The sequence below is a fragment of the Lithobates pipiens genome, unplaced genomic scaffold (assembly GCF_037356315.1).
Source record: "Lithobates pipiens isolate NorthernLeopardFrog02 unplaced genomic scaffold, aLitPip1_a1.2 Scaffold_37, whole genome shotgun sequence".
Taxonomy (NCBI): domain Eukaryota; kingdom Metazoa; phylum Chordata; class Amphibia; order Anura; family Ranidae; genus Lithobates; species Lithobates pipiens.
This window is the reverse complement of record NW_027507825.1, coordinates 4,593,457-4,614,879: the sequence shown is the minus strand read 5'-3', so window position 1 is coordinate 4,614,879 and position 21,423 is coordinate 4,593,457. Positions and strand designations below refer to the sequence as shown.

General features: G+C 40.8%; 1 protein-coding gene across 9 annotated transcripts in view; it reads left to right on the top strand.

Moving 5' to 3' along the window:
* The first annotated feature begins 210 nt into the window (after window positions 1–210).
* The window catches only part of LOC143956496 (alpha-1-antitrypsin-like protein CM55-MM), an 81,333-nt gene continuing 60,120 nt past the window's right edge, over window positions 211–21,423 (top strand). The window contains exons 1-5 of one of the 9 annotated variants that reach the window (XM_077466685.1): window positions 211–277; window positions 9,190–9,858; window positions 12,710–12,980; window positions 16,153–16,300; window positions 20,499–20,774. In XM_077466685.1, the coding sequence (XP_077322811.1) occupies window positions 256–277; window positions 9,190–9,858; window positions 12,710–12,980; window positions 16,153–16,300; window positions 20,499–20,690 (1,302 nt within the window). In that variant the 5' untranslated portion in view covers window positions 211–255 and the 3' untranslated portion in view covers window positions 20,691–20,774. Of the gene's footprint in view, window positions 278–2,541; window positions 2,682–2,840; window positions 3,067–3,866; window positions 3,985–9,186; window positions 9,859–12,709; window positions 12,981–16,152; window positions 16,301–20,498; window positions 20,775–21,423 lie in introns of those variants that run through there. The other 8 variants (XM_077466684.1, XM_077466689.1, XM_077466683.1 and 5 more) reach the window with 8 other exon arrangements.

Here is a 21,423-nt window from a genome sequence, read left to right as displayed (position 1 = left end):
ATATATATACCGTAGACATTCCTTTATTTCTAAATACTATGGCTGTGGATGTTAAGAGTGGGCCTCTGGCCAGGAGCATGACACAATATGGTGGAGGGTTCCATCAATAGCAGGTGGGTAGTTGTCCATCCAAGAAGAAGTGGGATGGGCACGTGCACAGTTTGGCACCAACACCTTCCCAATTCCCCTTACATTCTGAGCTGTGGTGATCTTTTCTCTGAAGCACTGGAGCAGGCGGGGACTTTAAACCCTGTTATGGGACAAGGTTATGCTGGCGGTGAGCAGATGTTTTTATTTCTATTCAAGGTTTATGGACTGTTTTATTTGTTTCATGTTAAAAAAACAATCTGTTTTCATGTATCTTTTTGGAAAATAAACACTGTTTACTTTTATCAACCCAGTTGGCTAGGTATCTGGACTTAAATATAATATTAAATATATACAGTATGTATAGTGAAATGAAAATTTTAAATCAAGTGAAGATTATAACATATATAAATAAATATATATAAATAAATAATAATAATAATAATAATAAATTATTATAATAATACTACTAATAATAATAATAATAATAAAAATAATAAAAATAATATAATAATAATAATAATAAAAATAATAATAATAATAAAATAATAATAATAATAATGATAATAAATAATAATAAATAAATAATAATAATAATAAATAAATATAAGTGCTCAAAATGCAAATCAATAAAGATTCCATATAAGTACTAAAGAGGTGTTCTGCCCAAAATTTTACTTTTTAGATAAAAATACCCCTATAAACCTCATGCTTAATATATTTTAGTAAAGGTATGCTGTAAACGATGGTCCGTTGTGTATTTATGCAGCATGTTTTCTTACTTTTGTAAGCAGGACAAGTTGAGTCCCTCGTTATATAAGAGGACTGTTTTTTTTTTTGCACCTCTTATTATAAATGTCACTAATAGTAGGTTGACTGCTGTACGCTCCTCTACGCTGGCTTTACCGCCCACTGTTATTAAACAGCGACAATAATCTCAAGTGACAATGTCATTTGTGTGTAATAATAAGCCCAAAAGTCCGACAATACAAAGAATCTTTGCTTTCTCGCAGACAATGCATCTTTGTCAGTCATGCAACACAATCTGTTCCTTGTATAATCCCGCACTCACCGGAGAGAAATGACCTTCTATTATATAAAGGTCTACCAACGCTTGTTTATGTTGCTACTTATCTTCAATCTTCTTATGGATGGAGATGTATTTAGGAGATGCCGGGATTTCAAAGCTTATTCAAATGATCATGTTGAGGGTATGTGGCCTAATTCAGGGGGGGCGCCCTCTCGTCCCCCCTCTTTTCCTGTGGCCTGCCAGGTTGCATGCTCAGATAAGGGTCTGGTATGGATTTTTGGGGGGGACCCCCACACCATTTTTTTTTATTTTGGTGCGGGGTTCCCCTTAAAATCAATACCAGACCTGAAGGGTCTAGTATGGATTTTGAGGGGGACCCCTTCGCTATTTTTTTAAAACAAATTTGCGCAGGGTTACCCTTAATATCCATACCAGACCTGAAGGGCCTGGTATAGAATTTGGGGGGACCCCCACGCAATTTTTTTTTAAATTTTGGTTCAGGGTTCCCCTTAATATTCATACCAGACCCAAAGTGCCTGGTAATGGACTGGGGGGATTCCATGCCATTTTTTTCAATGACTTTTATCTTTATTGCCGAGACCGACAATTCATTATAGCCGCGAGTAGGGATGAGCTCGGTGTTCGACTCGAACATCGGCTGTTCGTCTGTTCGGCGAATTCAGAACTTTGTGGACAGTTCGCACCAAATTCGTGTGGCACGAACAGCCCACAATGCACTACGCCTTTGCAGTGCATTGCTGGCTTATGATTGTCATGCACTGTGACCCTGCATGCTTAGCCAATCACAGCGCCGGCAGCGAGGAGAGCCATAATTGGCTGTGACAATATTTTGCATATAAGCCTTTAAAATTAGCACTTTTGATTATTCATGTTCGTGTCCCATAGATTTTTAACGGTGTTCGAACAAATTGTTTTCCTGTTCGCATGTTCTGCTGCGAACCAAACCGAGGGGTGTTCAGCTCATCCCTATATAGTGTATGTTTATGGTATTGAGAGTACAGCATTGGCTATATGTATGTAACATTTACAATGACCAATGACACAGGTGTCCAATGACACATTTGTATAGCTGGACTCACAAGATGTATTTATATTGATAAAGATTTATTTATTTAAATACTGTAGTTATGGGTTATACTGTGTTAAAAGGGGTTGTAAACCTTCATGTTTTTTTCATTCTATGCATTAAGGTGTAAAACCTTTTTTAGTGCTGCAGACCCCCCGCCCGCTGTCATCCTCTCTCCGGGAACGAGCACACCGTCCATAGCTCCCCATCCATAGCTGGTGTCTCGTGTTCCAATTGGATAGATTGATGGCAGCGCAGCCATTGGCTCCCGCTGCTGTCAATCAAATCCAATGACGTGGCACCGGGGGGAGGGGGGGGGGAAGAAGAGCCAAGAAGAGCGCTTCTCCAACGTGTCCACCAAGGAGAGCGCTTCTCCAACGTGGACACTCGATACGAGGAGGAGCCACCAGCACCACCGTGGGACCCCAGAAGAGGAGGTTCGGGGCCACTCTGTGCAAAACTAACTGCACAGTGGAGGTAAGTATGACATGTTTGTTATTTAAAAAAATAAATAAAGAAACAAGGGTTTACAACCCCTTTAAGGGCAGCACAATTTTATTATTCCAGCATCAGCCTGTCCATAATGAATGGGCTACTTTAATTCCCACTTAGCGTAGAAGAAAAAGTCTCACATACAACAAAGCAATGGGGGGGAGGGGGGGTAACTGGAGACTACTGGAAAATCTTCCAGTCTATATAAATAGATTTTTCCTCCGATGCTCACAATTGCAGACGTGAAGGTTCTGTCTCTGCGGAAGGCTGGTCAGGTTGGCACTGGTAAGGGGTGGTGATGGTCTACTTCAAAGGGGAGAATTAATCAAGCCGCTGTTCTCCACATCCTTAATTGTATTGATATTGTAAGGTAGGCGGTAGATAATAATCCGTGTATACAGTGTGTAATAAATCCTTATCTGCTGCCTTTCCTTGTCAAAAGTTTTTATTGATTGTATGTTCAATGACAAGAATAATAACAGTATATAGTAGAGAATATTAACAACATAAGAAAGCTGATTAATATATAAACCATTAGTCCGTGACTATAAAGATATGTATGTAATAATTATACAAAATTTGATTATTCAAATAAGTCTTGGGGATTAGTATAAGGAATACTGTAATATTGAGTAAAACACTTTATATATATATATTATAGTTTAATGGGAAATAATATTTAGATTTGACAGAATAATGAGTTTTAAAAGAAAGGTAAAGTACGAAAAGTGAAGAAAAAGGAGAAAAAAAAAAAGAAAGAAAGAGGAGAAAAAAGGTGAAGAAGTCCACATGGTCGACCCAAAAACCGACTCATGTTCCATTCTAGCTGTATGGATATTCAAGTATCCATGAATTCAAATATATTGTCTCCTAAGCAATTAGACACTCAATTCACTAAGTATACGAGTATCTAATACGCAAATCAGTTACCATGGCAGAAGAACGGATTCATTAAATGTTGGTGGGAAGTGATAGTTTATCTGGGGGTACCATGTTTTTTCAAATATGGGGAGTTGGTCTCTTTCAATCGCTATCATTTTAACGTGAGACATGGAAGTGTTCAATCTGTTTTTTGTCTCAGCCATGACCAGGATAGGGGACCTCCATATCTGCTGCCTTCCTTAGCATTAGGGTTATGAAAAGTTTATTTTTCTTAGTTCTGTCTGGTTCTTTTTTTTTTTTTGCCTTTTAATCTTAGGGAGTTCTGCCAGATTTTTCTTATTGCCTTTGCGCTGCTGGTGAAGTTCTTTTTCTTTTCTTGGTCCTGGTGACTCTTGTCATTGGAGTGGTAAGTAGTGGGAAGTCAAAAGTTCCAAGTGGTCAGTAGAACAGGAAAAGGGGAGAAATCTGTTCCAGTGTCCCTATTCCAATTCCTGAGACTTAACCTTGTTCTTCAAGGGAAAACCCTAACCCTAACCCTAACCCCAACCCCAACCCTAACTCCAACCTTTTCCAGTGTCCCTATTCCAATCCCTGAATCCTAACCTTGTTCTTCAAGGGAAAACCCTAACCCTAACCTCAACCCCAACCCCAACCCTAACCCCAACCTGTTCCAGTGTCCTTATTCCAATCCCTGAGTCCTAACCTTGTTCTTCAAGGGAAAACCCTAACCCCAACCTGTTCCAGTGTCCATATTCCAATCTCTGAGTCCTAACCTTGTTCTTCAAGGGAAAACCCTAACCCTAACAACCCCAACCCTAACCCCAACCTGTTCCAGTGTCCCTATTCCAATTCCTGAGACTTAACCTTGTTCTTCAAGGGAAAACCCTAACCCTAACCCCAACCCCAACCCTAACTCCAACCTTTTCCAGTGTCCCTATTCCAATCCCTGAATCCTAACCTTGTTCTTCAAGGGAAAACCCTAACCCTAACCTCAACCCCAACCCCAACCCTAACCCCAACCTGTTCCAGTGTCCTTATTCCAATCCCTGAGTCCTAACCTTGTTCTTCAAGGGAAAACCCTAACCCCAACCTGTTCCAGTGTCCATATTCCAATCTCTGAGTCCTAACCTTGTTCTTCAAGGGAAAACCCTAACCCTAACAACCCCAACCCTAACCCCAACCTGTTCCAGTGTCCCTATTCCAATCCCTGAGTCCTAACCTTGTTCTTCAAGGGAAAACCCTAACCCTAACCCCAACCCCAACCCTAACCCCAACCTGTTCCAGTGTCCCTATTCCAATCCCTGAGTCCTAACCTTGTTCTTCAAGGGAAAACCCTAACCCTAACCTCAACCCCAACCCCAACCCTAACCCCAACCTGTTCCAGTGTCCTTATTCCAATCCCTGAGTCCTAACCTTGTTTTTCAAGGGAAAACCCTAACCCTAACCCCAACCCTAACCCCAACCTGTTCCAGTGTCTATATTCCAATCTCTGAGTCCTAACCTTGTTCTTTAAGGGAAAACCCTAACCCTAACCCCAACCTCAACCCTAACCCCAACCTGTTCCAGTGTCCCTATTCCAATCCCTGAGTCCTAACCTTGTTCTTCAAGGGAAAACCCTAACCCCAACCCCAACCCCAACCCTAACTCCAACCTGTTCCATTTTCCCTATTCCAATCCCTGAGTCCTAACCTTGTTCTTCAAGGGAAAACCCTAACTCCAACCCCAACCCTAACCCCAACCTGTTCCAGTGTCCCTATTCCAATCCCTGAGTCCTAACCTTGTTCTTCAAGGAAAAACCCTAACCCTAACCCCCAACCACAACCCCAACCCTAACCCACAACCTGTTCCAGTGACAACTAAAAAGAAATATTTACACATTTTAGAGTGACTTACTTTAACTTCCTGCTATGTCCCTCAGGCAAGAAGTAGAACGTAATTGCATCTGCATACAAATTTAATTAAAATTTGACTAAACAAAAATGGGGTGACTGCATTCATTTTATTTTTTCAGACTTTTTTTCTTTTTTGCATTGCATGGTTATCAAGCAAATAAACAATGTCTTGTCCCATGGTGACAACACTCACTCACTGTACTGTATCTATGGAGGTAGCCATAATTGTCACCCAAACTGGACTTCAAACTAAGGCAGGCCCCATAGACGGGGCAAATTTCTTTCCTGCAACCACGAGTTGCAGGAAAGAAATCTGCACAGTTCCCCCATCAACACAGACAGTGATTATTGCTATCGGCTATAGCAGCCACTAGCTATAATCACAAGGGAATCTGGTTGTACCCAAGTTGCTCAATCGAGCAACCTGGTAAATTTTGGCTGCCCATACATGGTTCAAATCTTGTCTGGTTTCTGCTGAACCGGCCAAGATTCAAACCATCTATGGCCGGCCTTAATCTCTTCATCCTTACATCGGGAATGGGGAGAATAATAGCTTACAGGAGAAAGACCCAATAGTCTTATGCTTCCAGTTCAACTAATATGAAGTTACAAAGACACTCCATTTTTGGGAAGGTCAACAGGTATTTTCTGTACTTGCTAAAAAAATGTATGCGACCATGATATCTAAGGACAGGTAAGATCCTATATATTACATTTTTGTTCCTGGGTTTGGTTATCCTTTAACCACTTAACAACCGCCCATTGCCGATTAACGGCTTCAGGGCGGTTGTTTAACTCTGAGAGGCCGTTAATTAACGGTCTCCCAGAATTCTGCTCTCGCGCGCCCCCTGGGGCGCGCACTCGAGAGCATCCGTGACTGCCGGGTCCACAGGACCCGGCGCATCACGAATCACGGTAAACGGCTGCTCAGCGCGGCCGTTTACCACGTGATCGCTCCGTCAAATGACGGAGTGATCACTTGTAAACAAACTGGCGTCATGTTATGACGCCGGTTCCTCCCTCCCCCTCTCTGTACCGATCGGTACAGCGGAGGGGGAAGAGATCGGTGTCAGCAGCGATGTGGGCTGCACCTGCAGTGCCCACATCGCTGCGCACCGAAAATTAACCCCTCAATTCCCTGCCAACACTCTGCAATACCCTGCCATTACTCTGCAATACCCCCATTACTCTGCATTACTCTGCAATGCCCCCATTACTCTGCAATACCCCCATTACTCTGCATTACTCTGCAATACCCCCATTACTCTGCAATACCCCCATTACTCTGCATTACCCTGCAACACTCTGCATTACCCTGCAGCACTCTGCATTACCCTGCAACACTCTGCATTGCCCTGCAACACTCCGCATTGCCCTGCAACACTCCACAATGCCCTGCAATGCTCCGCAATACCCTGCAACGCTCCGCAACACCTTGCAACACTCCGCAACACCTTGCAACACTCCGCAACACTCCGCAATACCCTGCAACACTCCGCAACACCTTGCAACACTCCGCAATACCTTGCAACACTCCGCAACACCTTGCAACACTCTGTAATACCCTGCAACACTCTGCAATACCCTGCAACACTCTGCAACACCTTGCAACACTCTGCAATACCCTGCAACACTCTGCAATACCCTGCAACGCCCTGCAACACTCCGCAACGCCCTGCAACACTCCGCAACGCCCTGCAACACTCTGCAACGCCCTGCAACACTCCGCAACGCCCTGCAACACTCTGCAATACCCTACAACACTCTGCAACACCCGCCAATACCCTGCAACACTCTGCAGTGCTCTGCAACACCCGCCAATACCCTGCAACACTCTGCAATGCTCTGCAACACCCGCCAATACCCTGCAATGCAATACTCTGCAACGCCATACTCTGAGATACCCAGCCATAGTCGATGATACCCTGCAATACCCAGCCATAGACATCCCCCCCCCTCCCGCCGCCCTCCGGTGCTTCTACCGAATCGCTAATACGATCAAAGACAGAATCTTTTTTTTTTTTTTTTTTTTTTTTTTCAGGCTTCCCAGCTTAGAGGTGAGATGTGGGGTCTTATTGACCCCACATCTCACTGTAAAGATGACCTGTCATGCCATATTCCTATTACAAGGGATGTATACATTCCTTGTAATAGGAATAAAAGTGATCAAAAAAATTATTTTTGGGGAAAAAAATGTCAAACTAAAATAAATAAAGTAAAATGAACAATAAAAAAAAATGTTTTTTTTTAAAGCGCCCCTGTCCCCATGTGCTCGCATGCAGAAGCGAACGCATACGTAAGTCCCGCCCACATATGAAAACGGTGTTCAAACCACACATGTGAGGTATCGCTGCGAACGTTAGAGTGAGAGCAATAATTCTAGCCCTAGACCTCCTCTGTAACTTAAAACATATAACCAGTAAAAAAAAAAATTAAATCGTCGCCTATGGGGATTTTTAAGTAGCGACGTTTGGCGCCATTCCACGAGCGTGTGCAATTTTGAAGAGTGACATATTAGGTATCTATTTACTCAGCGTAACTTCATCTTTCACATTATGGAAAAATTGGGCTGACTTTACTGTTTTTTTTTTTTTGTTTTTTTTAAGCCCAAAACTGTTTTTTTTTCCAAAAAAAAGCATTCGAAAAATTACTGCGCAAATACCGTGCGAGATAAAAAGTTGCAAAGACCACCATTGTATTCTCCAGGGTGTTTGCTAAAAAAACATATATAATGTTTTGGAGTTCTATGTAATTTTCTAGCAAATAAATGATCATTTTTACATGTAGGAGAGAAATGTCAGAATTGTCCTGGATGCTCCAGAACGCCTGATGGTGCTCCCTGCATGTTGGGCCTCTGTATGTGGCCACACTGTGTAAAAGTCTCACACATGTGGTATCGCCATACTCGGGAGTAATAGCAGAATGTGTTTTGGGTTGTAATTTGTGGTATGCATATGCTGTGTGTGAAAAATAACCTGATAATATGACAATTTTGTGAAAAAAAAAAAAAGTTAAAAAAATCTTGATTTTGCAAAGAATTGTGGGAAAAAATGACAACTTCAAAAAACTCATCATGCCTCTTACTAAATACCTTGGAATGTCTTCTTTCCAAAAAGGGGTCATTTGGGGGGTATTTGTACTTTTCTGGCATGTTAGGGTCTCAAGAATTGAAATAGGCCGTCAGTACTTCAGGTGTGATCAATTTTCAGATATTGGCACCATAGCTTGTGGACTCTATAACTTTCACAAAGACCAAATAATATCCACCAATTTGTACTTATTTTTACCAAAGATATGTAGTAGTATAAATTTTGGCCAAAATTTATGAAGAAAAAATTACTAATCTGCTAAATTTTCTAACAGAAACAAAGAAAATTAATTTTTCTTTACAGAATTTTCGGTATTTTTTCCTTTATAGCACAAAAAAAAAAACCCAGCGGTGATTAAATACCACCAAAAGAAAGCTCTATTTGTGTGAAAAAAAGGACAAAAATTTCATATAGGTCCAGTGTTGCATGACTGAGTAATTGTCATTCAAAATGCGAGAGCACCGAAAGCTGAAAATTGGTCTGGTTATTAAGGGTGTTTAAGTGCCCAGTGGTCAAGTGGTTAATGTCTTCATGCTGGGATACAGAAGTCTAATTGCTACAAGTCTCAGAGGAGGATCAGATGTTGAAAACAAAGACTTACACTAACTAACCCATTATCATTATCAGTAGGTGAGCGTCTATACGGAGAAGACATGAAGTTCCTCCTAATTTTGCTTTTGCTCATCCCGGTCATAACTGCTTCAGCTAAACAAAAATCTGCAAAGCCCCAGAAGGAAACCAAGGGTGCAAAAGAGCCAAAGAAAGACCAAGCTTTAAGGGAAACCGTAAAGGCAAATACTAAATTTGTCATAAATTTCTTCAAACATCTGACCTCCAGGTCGTCTCAGGACAAGGATTCCCCACCCAAAAATGTTGTTTTGTCACCTCTCAGCATTTCTTCTGCTTTTTCCATGATGCTGCTGGGGGCCCGATCAAAAACCCACCAGGAATTGTGGAAAGGTTTGAGCCTGAACAGCACACGTTGCAGGGAAATGGAGGTCCACCAGGCGTATTCCACTCTTCTCCAAGCCTTGAACGAGCCGAAGAGCAGCCTTCAGGTCAACATCGGCAACGCCATCTTTCTAAAAGATAAACTGACCGTGCTCAAGAGCTTTAAAGATGATACACAGCGCTACTACCACGCTGAAATTATGCAAGAGGATTTTAGCGACCTAAAGAAAGTTGAAAAGAAAATAAATAGATACGTGAAAGATAAAACTAAAGGCAAAATTAATGAACTTGTCAAAGACCTTCATAAAGACACTAAGATGGTCCTGATCAACTATGTACTGTTTAAGGGTAAGAAGAAAACAGAAAATTATAGTATACAGTGCCAGTTCACACATTGTTTTTGTTGTTTTTATTGTAGTTGGAGAATAATGTAATATTTCTGTAGCTATCTGACATGTTAAACACAGAAAGTGATCGAATTGAACAAGGTGCTAAACAACACAGATCTAGAAAGGCCTACCAATGCCCCATCCTAATATACCAAATGATATGAAAAGAAAATTTTACTCCTCTAGGGAGAGGACTTTAACATGGGCAGGTGGCCATACAAAGTATACAAGATTAGATCAAAGTGACAATACGTAATTTAATAATATAGAAAAATTAAAATTAACAATATTAGATACAATACAAATAACATGTGTTTACAGACATAGAATAATAGTTGTAGATATCCTGTTAAACTGTGTACTTCCTCGATCCAATTGTAAAGGAAAACCCTACAGTGGACGGAGGGCAACAGACCCAACGTGTTTCGAGATCTTAAATCGATAAACTCTCTTCATCCGGGTTATAAAGACAATTGCGTCACACAGAGAACAGGAAATCACTTAAATGGCAAAAAGTCAGGAATTTGCACAGTCTGGAGGATGTGCATTAGTAAAGAGTCAAGAAACAACCCTCTATTAGAGCCCTGTAAAATGGATAATGCACTGGTAGAATCCGCAACCGTCACATAAATGAACCACGTGGTAAGGTACTCACAAGGGACATCAAAAAATGGAACCCTGGTCATAAACATCGGTTACGTGAGTGGAACCCGAAAAGTTCTATACTCTGCACTCCACAGTCCAATGCCCAAAACGGGCACAAATGGTGTGCCGACAGAATGGATATATGAAACATACAAACCAGCACATATGTATGGGGGCTGATACCGGGCTCACGTCCAGGACGTCCAGGACTGTGCAAATTCCTGACTTTTTGCCATTTAAGTGATTTCCTGTTCTCTGTGTGACGCAATTGTTTTTATACCCCTGATGAAGAGAGTTTATTGATTTAAGATCTCGAAACGCGTTGGGTCTGTTGCCCTCCGTCCACTGTAGGGTTTTCCTTTACAATTGGATCGAGGAAGTACACAGTTTAACAGGATATTTACAACTATTATTCTATGTCTGTAAACACATGTTATTTGTATTGTATCTAATATTGTTAATTTTAATTTTTCTATATTATTAAATTACGTATTGTCACTTTGAGCTAATCTTGTATACTTTGTATGGCCACCTGCCCATGTTAAAGTCCTCTCCCTAGAGGAGTAAAATTTTCTTTTCATATCATTATATTCTTTTTATTCTTTTCTTTTCAAAAATTTAAATTTTCGGAAGACAGGCATTTTCTTTTTCTTTTTTTCTATTTGAAATTCAAATTTCAGAAGATGGCTATATTCTTTCTATTCTTTTTATTTTACTAAAAATTTAGAATTTTCGAAAAATTCGAATTTTAGAAGATGGCTATATACTTGTAATTTTAATTTATTCTATTCTAGTTTTTCTATTCTGTTTTATTATTTTCTATTATTTTCTATTTTCTTATGTTTTATTCTATTCTTTTAATTTCTATTCTATTCTATAAAGCAGCCTAAGTAGGAATCAACATCTCGTTTTACGTTTAAACCTTACTGTATTTATCGCAATATGTTTCTGTTTTGAAGTTAAATTTCAAATTCATTTTCAAATTCATTTTTCTAATTTAAATTCATTTGCAAATTCTAATTCATTTTTAGAATTTAAATAATTTTGTTTTGTTAGACGGCTATGTTCTTTCTAATTTACTCAATTTCATTCTACTAAACATTTTGAATTTCGAAATTCAAATGGCTATATTCTTGCTATTTTAATTTATTCTATTCTAGTTTTTCAAATTCTGTTTGACTGCATTCTATTCTTTTACATTTTATTCAGTTTTATTATAGTATATTCTTTGCTATTCTATTCTATTCTATTCTATAAAGCAGCCTAAGTAGGAATCAACATCCCGTTTCACTTTTAAACCTTTCTGTATTTATCAAAATATGTTTCTGTTTTAAATTCAAATTCATTTTCAAATTCAAATAAATTTTCAAATTAATTTAATTTTCAAATTAATTTTTAAATTCATTTTCTAATTCGTTTTTAAATTCATTTTCTAATTCATTTTTAAATTCAAATTCATTTTCAAATTCAAATTCATTTTTAAATCATATCTTAGCAGATTTAGAGTTTACTTGCCTAATAATTTGAAGTTTTAATGTATTGTATTTATTTATTTAGAGAATGTAGGAGGGGATTATTACGGTGCCTACTAATGGTAAAATGTGACATAGGTTACCAAAATTTCAAATAATTAAATATAATTCATTACATGGGAATTTTACAACAAAGCTTTATTGAAAATACAATTTTATATATATATACATTTAAAATGAAATCAATCAATTTCTGTGCTTATTACCTATATTTTTTTATTGTTTATTAATCTATGCAGACTATCTTGGCTAGGGTAGCAGGCGGTATTCCTTTATGTATTATTTGTGACAATAATCATGTGTTATTTATTACCACCCTTAGTTGCTATTCATCCTCCTTTTGGGTCAAAAAACTGGTTACCCTGAAGAAGCCATGGTTATGGCGAAACATGTTGGGACTCTCTTGACCAGCGATTCAAACTGAGTAGATTGAATATTTTTACCTTTTGTACTGTGGTGTTTTGTGCAGTATTCTTGAGAATATATATACTTTTTATGAATAATTGTATTTTCAATAATCCCCTCTCTCCCACACCTACATTCTCTATTTGCATTTTGGGATGAGGTGCCCTATCCATTAGATCTTCTCGCCAAAACCTTCCCCTTTTTCATATTTATTTATTTAATTTTCAGGAGAATGGCAGGAAACTTTTCATCCAAATAATACAAGAGTTGAGAAGTTCTTTGTTGATGAGGACACAGAGGTGGATGTTCCAATGATGCATCGCATGGGTATCTACAACACTTACCATGACACCGATCTTCCTTGTACAGTGGTGGAGCTTCCATACAAGGGTAACGCATCCATGATTATCGTCCTGGCTGAGCCGGGCAAGATCCACGAGGTAGAGCAAGGATTGTCCGCTAAGACCATTCAACGATGGAGGACATCATTCATAGAGGGGTAAGAGAAAAAAATTACAGGCAAATGTATACAAACACCTTTTAGTTGATTTATTGAAATATAAAACCATAATTATATAAAACATATCTTTATTCTGGCTTGCCATGTGTCAGCTGGAAGTTAACATCAGACTTGCAGTGGGAGTGCCTTCTCTGTTAGGTGAGGGAAACCAGTATATACTTTTTTTAAGCTTACGTGAGGAAGAAAGCTCAAGACCAGTTCTAAAAACCCTGTAATGTTGACTAGTAACTCAAAGAGCCACCAGGAGGCAGGATAAAGCCAAGAGGGTGGTGGGACAACGGCAACCGAAAGGCGAGGAAGGGCTACAAGCTATAGGGTCTAAAGTGTTCCTCGCCACTGATCCTATGCAATGTAGCATAAAGGTACAGTAGGTAGAGTATAAGATTTGATGGTGAAACAGCTAAAGTTAACACCTCACATGACATCCTCCCAGAACAATGGTGCTCCCGTCTGGCCTATAGTACAAAGATGGCCGGGCGGGAGCACCATTGTCCTGGGAGGATGTCTTATGGTATCCTCCCTGAACTTGCCTCTCACGTGGCCACAGGGCTGTGCAGTGGCGTGATCTGTCACCGGCTGTATCCACCGGATAAAGCCGATGACTGATCACTTTACCGACCAGTACCATGTGATTGCTGTGACCAATTACAGCAGATCACATGACAATTGTAAACTATGGATGGCTTCCTTTCACGCCATCCTTTGTATACAATTGTGTTGCTAGCTGTGATTGGTCACAGTGATCACATGGTACAGACAGGGTCAATCACAGCCCATCTGTACCATGTGATTAGCTTTGGCCAATCACAGCTAATCACCACAAAAGACACTGAATGAACCCGTTTCTTTCAGTAAAAAATGGGTGCTTATACCAATGAAATTCACTGGCATAAGCAATCATAATGTGTAAAAAAAAAAAGTATATTAGAAAAAAAATTAGAAAAAAAATGTAATACAAAAAAAAAAAAAAAATGTAAAAAATAAATTTTTTTATATACTCTCACCAGTCAGTGTCCAGTAGTTTTTTTAAACCTCTTCCCACCGCCACCTCTCGGCCCTTGGCAGGCCTTCTGATCATGTGATTGCTGTGAATGGCTATCACAGAGGTCACATGATTGGAAATCGCAAATAGACATTGGGAGCTTTCCCGCTTGTTACCCGCCAGTAACTGTACTGGGAGAGTGCAGTGTGCACGCTCTCTGCACAGAAATGTTCACATTTAGGATGCATATATGTGGCCTCAAGACAACCTGGCAAGAGGCCACATATACAGTATGCGTATGTTCGGTGGGAAGAGGTTAAAAAGATACATTTTGAAACTCTTTTTTTTACTTCTCTAATGCCCTATACACACGGTCGGACTTTCCGACGGAAAATGTGCGATTGGATCTTGCTATCGGAAAATCCGATCGTGTGTGGGTTCCATCTGACTTTTTCTGTCAGGCACACAAAGTTTGAGAGCAGGATCCAAAATGTTCCGACAACAAAATTCAATCATTTAAATTCCGATGGTGTGTAGACAATTCCGACAGACAAAGTGCCACGCATGCTCAGAATAAATTACGAGACGAAAGCTATTGGCTACTGGCCTCTTTATAGTCCCGTCATACATGTTGTACATCTCCACGTTCTAAACGAAACGGATTTTCCGACAACTTTGTGCGACCGTGTGTATGCAAGACAAGTTTGGGCCAAAATCCGTCGGAAAAAATCAGACTGATTTTGACGTCGGAATATCTGACCGTGTGTACAGGGCATAACTCCTCCAGCCATCAACCTTCCTCAGTAGTTCTGCTTCTGGGTATGACAATCAGTGGCTCAAAAATTGCAATGGACCAGTCACCTTTCTGCTGGACAGTCAATGGAGGTGTCCACTCCACCCAGGCAATGATGATACTCCTGCAGAGAAGAAAGTAGAAGATTTGAAATAGTGGTTAGTATTTCACCATTTTGAGGAGGGGAGGGGGGCAGGGGGTGTGGGAAGAGGAGTGCTAGAAATTCACCTTTTATCCTAAGTGGAAAGCTGTAGTTTTATCAACAGTATTATGTGAAGTCCAATCCTTTCAATTGAAACCCCTCTGGCAACATGCATATTTTTAAATCTAAAGCAACCTTCCTCAACCTTTTTAACACAGAGGAACCCTTGAAATACACTTTCAGGTGTCGGGGAACCCCCCCTAAAAATGAATATATCTACAACTCATGGTACAATAGTGTGATGGTCATTGGGAAGAATGTCCCTTACACTTGTGGTCATTGGGAAGAATGGTCCTTACACTTGTGGTCATTGGGAAGAATGGCCCTTAAACTTGTGGTCATTGGGAAGAATGGTCCTTACACTTGTGGTCATTGGGAAGAATGGTCCTTACACTTGTGGTCATTGGGAAGAATGGTCCTTAAACTTGTGGTCATTAGGAAGAATGGTCCTTACACTTGTGGTCATTGGGAAGAATGGTCCTCACACTTGTGGTCATTGGGAAGAATGGTCCTTACACTTGTGGTCATTGGGAAGAATGTTTTTTACACTTGTGGTCATTGGGAAGAATGGTCCTTACACTTGTGGTCATTGGGAAGAATGGTCCTTACACTTGTGGTCATTGGAAAGAATGGCCCTCACACTTGTGGTCATTGGGAAGAATGGTCCTCACACTTGTGGTCATTGGGAAGAATGGTCCTCAAACTTGTGGTCATTGGGAAGAATGGTCCTTACACTTGTGGTCATTGGGAAGAATGGTCCTTACACTTGTGGCCATTGGGAAGAATTCCCCCCTTACAGATAGGTAAAAAGATCAATAGTGTCAGTGGGAACTTATCTGAGAGGCAGAAATTGCTCATTGCTCAAGGAACCCCTAGCAACCTCTGGAGGAACCTTAGGGTTCCAAGGAATCCTAGTTGAGAAACACTGATCTAAAGGCTTGTGACTACTAGCTTTAAACAAAGGAGCATTTTACTTAAAGTTGCTCCTATCTTCAGACTGCCATCTAATGTTGGGAACGTTTCATGTATGGCTTCATAAATCTTTTTCCGGGTTGACTAATCTATATAAGTGCCTCAATTGTATATTTGGCTTTGTGGTTAAAGTTGCCCCTCTTTATCACGTTGGTTGATGTTTCCGTCAAGCTTCATTAATGACTATTATTTTCCTCTGTAGGTACATTGAACTCTCTGTGCCTAAATTTTCTATCAGTTCAACTATAGACCTAAAGGAGGTTTTGCGTGCACTTGGCATCAGAACTGCCTTCTCCAAAGATGCCAAGTTCCCTGGAATCACTCGTGATATTAAACTAAAAGTTGGAAAGGTAAGAGTTCTTCTTTCTTTCTTCATCGAGAAATCTGGAAGCCCAAGAATTGTAGAAATTAGAATGAAAACAAAGGAAGGTTAGGGAGGGGGTCAACAGATGAAAGATGTCCAGACCAAATGTAGCAGACAAAGTGTAGGTTACATAGCTTGTCAACAACTCTATGATTAATGGGGTTGTAAAGGTAAATGTTTTTTCACCTTAATGCATTCTATGCATTAAGGTGAAAAAGCATCTGACAGTCCCGGCACCCCCAGCCCCCCGTTTTACTTACCTCACCCCTCGAAAGTCCCGCGCTCGTCCCCTGACGTCGTTTCCACCGTTCAGCCTGGCCGCTGATTGGCTGGACTGGATGGATGGAAAGCAGCGCAGCCATTGGCTCGCGCTGCTGTCAATCACATCCACTGACGCGGAGCGCCGGGGGGCGGGGCCGTGTGATACAGCGAGCGGCTATAGCCGCCGGCTGTATCACGGGAGCGCGCTCGAAGGTGCTTCTCACCATGCGAGGGAGCTCGCATGAACGGGAGAAGCACCTGTGGGAGGAAGCAGAGACAGCCGCCGAGGGACCCCAGAAGAGCAGGTTCGGGGCAACTCTGTGCAAAACGAGCTGCACAGTGGAGGTAAGTACAGTATAACATGTTTGTTATTAAAAAAAAAAAAAAAATCACTTTACAACCCCTTTAATTAGCACATCTGAATATGTTTTACATTTTTATTATATATTTTTATTATATATATATATATATATATATGTGTGTGTGTGTAGCACTACATATGTATAGCTTTTTTTTGGCACAATAAATAAATACCCTGATTTTTGTTATACACTGAAAAATAAACAAAAAATTATTCATAATTTCTTTTTACCCACGGTAATTTGTATTGGAAGCTACATCTACTAGATTTGTGTGATCACCATGATTGGCTATCATAGTGATTACATGATTAGGAACTACACTGTAATTCACCATATGGTCTCACAACTGGGAACAACCAAAATTGCATACTTCTAGCTCTAAAACGGATCTTAAGTTATCACTCTCAAACTATGGAAAGCTTTCAATTAGAAGACTGATCCACAGATTCTAGGGGCAGCATGGTGTTATTGGTAGAAATGAGCCCAGGATTTGGAGCCCTCTCTGCCCTGGATTTGGTTCAAACAGAGTTCGGAAAACTTCAAAGACGTTTGGGTGCTGAACTCAAATCCCATTGAAATCAATTGGTGCCCAATTTTTTAAAATCAGAACTGTCTGGTCTAATAGGCAATGGGTCTGATGGGGATTTGATCCGGACGGCTGGCTTGCTCCCTCTCAGGATCCCGGGAACACAGAATGACACGCACACAAGATAAGGTCAAAAATAGGATCATTTAATAAGGGGGCTAACCCTTGGTTTTATTCAAACTAAAAGAAGGATAGATTTTAATACGTTAGGGTTTGGTTACAGAGAAAAATTATGGCAATTCTAAGAAAAGGAGTTTGTCTCCATATGGCATGCAGCCTCATAAGATTTTCGGTAAAAAGGTACAAGCTAGAATGTTCTCACAATAAACTAGTGTAATGCTTTGCGTCTATCTATCAAGTTCTTGTGGTAAAACCAAGGAAGCTTTAAGCCGCGTACACACGGGCGGATTGTATGGCCTACTTAGTCCGCCGAAACACATTTCAGCGGACAGTCCGCTCGTGTGTGGGCTTCAGCGGACTTTTTCAGCGTGCAGTCTGGTGGACTAAGTATTTCGGAATTTCCGTAATATTATCATACTTTGGTTTCAGCGGACAATCCGCTCGTCAGTAGGCTAGTTCGACGGACTAAGAATGGCGGATGCTCAGAAAGGATTTACACGGCGGAAGGTTGCATTGCTGTGTATTGGACTTCCTATTTCTAGTCCCGTCGTACGTGCTGTACACGTCATCGCGCAAGCTTTCAACGGACTGTTTGTACATCCGTGTGTGGTCAAGTCCGTTCATTGGAGAGTATGACGGACTGTCCGTCGGATTGTATGACGGACTAAGTAGGCCATACAATCCGCCCGTGTGTACGCGGCTTTAGACTTCTGTAGTGTATCAATGCTTTACTAAACAGAAAAGCTGCAAATACAACTGTAGGATGCACAATACAACACAACTCACAGCTTACAAAAATATGCCTAGTTGCCTACACATATAAGCATGTACAATATGTATGCATTAAGTAAACTAAACAGTTACTCAACTTAGGGTTTAAGATGTAATGTCCTTCATGGTTCCTTGCTCAGAATCAAACTCACAAAAGTGTCTCCAAAGTTATCCAGCTTCTGGAAGCCATGTCTTCCGCTTTGTCCTCCCAACCATCATCTGTGGTCCGAGCACAAGTTTCTTTCAAACCCCACACTAATCTATTAGCCTAAACATTTTTAGCAAGTAAACACATTCCAAATTAAACTCAGAAAATAGAAATTAGATAAAAATATACAGAATAAAAAAACCATAGGAAGATCATTAACCCTTCAGGGTTGTCAAAAAAAATGGCACGATGAAGGATGGGCATTGCACTGGGGAACATGTGCCAGTGCAAAGATTATTAGTTTTTTTTAAATATATTTAACCATTTAGCCATTTGATCAGCAGCGGCCGGTCCATAAGGTGCACAGGGGCTCTACCCCCCTAATCTCCATGCACCGGCCCCCTAACTGCAGGGCACCGGACACATAGATTTCTACTAGTTTTTTTTTTTTTTTTTTTTAAGCACGTGATTAGAGACTCTAATTGGCTTAAAAAATAGTGGGCTCGGGGGGCAGAGCACTCCAAACTTATGGACTTCGACTCCATTGCTACGATCTTGCCCGAATCTGAACCGGCTCTGTGAGATCAGCAGACAGCGGACTTCAGCCCGCTGTTTGCTGAAAACAGGTCACAGGAGTGCAGAACTAACTGCACTCCTGTGATCCACAGGAGAAGTACAGCCAAACAAGCTTTGGCTGTTCTTCTCCTATAACTGTTGGCTCATCGCTAGTTATCAGCAGATAGCATGAACTTTGCTGAGTTGTGGAGCTATAGGTCTAAACCAGGGAGGGGTGTGCTGTACTGCTGCACAGAGAGACCACTGTTTCCTTTCAGTGAGCAACGATCCTCTCTACAGCACGCTAGGATGGGACAGCCTTTTCTAATTAGCTTGTAGCAAGTAATATCAGCATTCGGACACTGGACCTTTTAGTAAATATTACAAGTTAGCATAACAAAAAATCCTCACATATCACAATTTTACAAAAACAGTATAATTTTTCTGAAAAAAAAAATCTTTTAATCTTTGAAAAGTTGCCTTCGTGTTCTAGTCAGTGACATTGTGGGACATTTGGTGGAAGGACTGAACGTTATGCTGCGTACACATGATCGGAAATTCGGATAGCAAAAGACCGATGAGAGCTTTTGGTGGGAAAATGCAACCGTGTGTATGCTCCATCGGACTTTTGTTGGCCGAATTCCCACCAGCAAAAGATTGAGAGCAGGTTCTCTATTTTTCGGTCGCAAAATTCCTACGCATGCTCGGAAACAATTTGACGCATGCTCGGAAGCATTGAACTTAATTTTCTTGGCTCGTCGTAGTGTTGTATGTCACCGCGTTCTTGACGGTCGAAAGTTCAGAGAACTTTTGTGTGACCCGTGTGTATGCAAGACAAGCTTGAGCGGGAATTCCGTCGGAAAAACCATCCAAGTTTTTTTCTGACCGAAAATCCGCTCGTGTGTACGGGGCATTAGGCTCATCCCTACCTCTTAATTCCCCTTTCATTTGGATCCGTCTCCACACCAGGGCTGCCATGTTTTGATATTTTTGGGATATGCACAGATGTGCTGAAGGGTCTTGGCAGAGCCCTTTTGGGCAAATTTACTCTCACGTGGGGAACTTCAAACATGGCAGTTGTGGAATCTCCATAACAGCCCGGCTTTGTGCATGCATAGAGGAAACCCATGCATGCTCAGATGTGTGGGAAACCTGTGCACATATGTTGCGCAGCAGTGTTCTTCTGGGACCCAAAGCCCTTGTGGCATGTCTACGCATTCACCAAATCCGGGAGGGAGGCAAGAGGGGATGCTAACACCATTTTTGTCCAGGGTCGAGATACCGAAGTAGAGTAGCACAAAAAGCCCATTCAATTTTAAAAAATGCATCCTGTATTTGCTGATTATTTGCTGATGCTAGTCCATATATTATTATATTTTAGGCCGTACACAAGGCTGTCCTGGATGTGGATGAAAAAGGGACAGTGGCCGCCGGAGCTACAGCCATAGAAATGGTTCCATTAGCGCTTTTCAAACAGATACAAATTAACCGTCCATTCATTTCCATCATTTGTGAGCACAAAACCAACAGCATTCTCTTCATTGCGACTGTCATGAATCCTGCCCGGAAATAAACCAGAAGAATACCGCGCCTCACACCAATGGAATATTCCAGTGGCTTCAATAAAACTCAAGAAATAAAAGCTTTATATTCTCCAGCCGGTTTGTCATAGAGTCAGATGTTTGAATGCCGTATGAGTTCATCAGTGCTGGATCAGGGTTTCCGTCAACCCTATAACTAGTATATAATATCAAATTATCTCTGATACCGCGTACACACGACCGGACTTTTCGACGGATTAGGTCCGGCGGTCTTCCCGTCTGACTTTCGCGGATTTCCGATGGACTTTCCGAATAAACGGACTTGGCCACACACAATCACACCAAAGTCCGACAGATTTGAACGTGATGACGTGCGACCGGACTAGAATAAGGAAGTATATATCCAGTAGCTGCCCTAGCGTCCGTCGGACTAGCATACACACGAGCGAATTTCTCGATAGGAACTGGGTCCGGCGGAGTTCCGGTGAAAAAATTTGAAACATGTTCTATTTCTTAAATCCGTCAGATTTTTGAACAGCAAAGGTCCGATGGAGCCCACACATGATCGAATTGTCCGATGGATTCATTCCATTGGTCGTGTATGTGGCATTAGAATGGGACTTTTAAAAGGCAACCAAAGAGAACAAAAAATATATAATAAAAATTGATTTTATTATTATCACTTTAAAAACGCCTCACGTGAGGCACATCTTTAAAAACAAACATTATGTCAAAATTGTTCAAAATAAAGCACAAAACATAGAA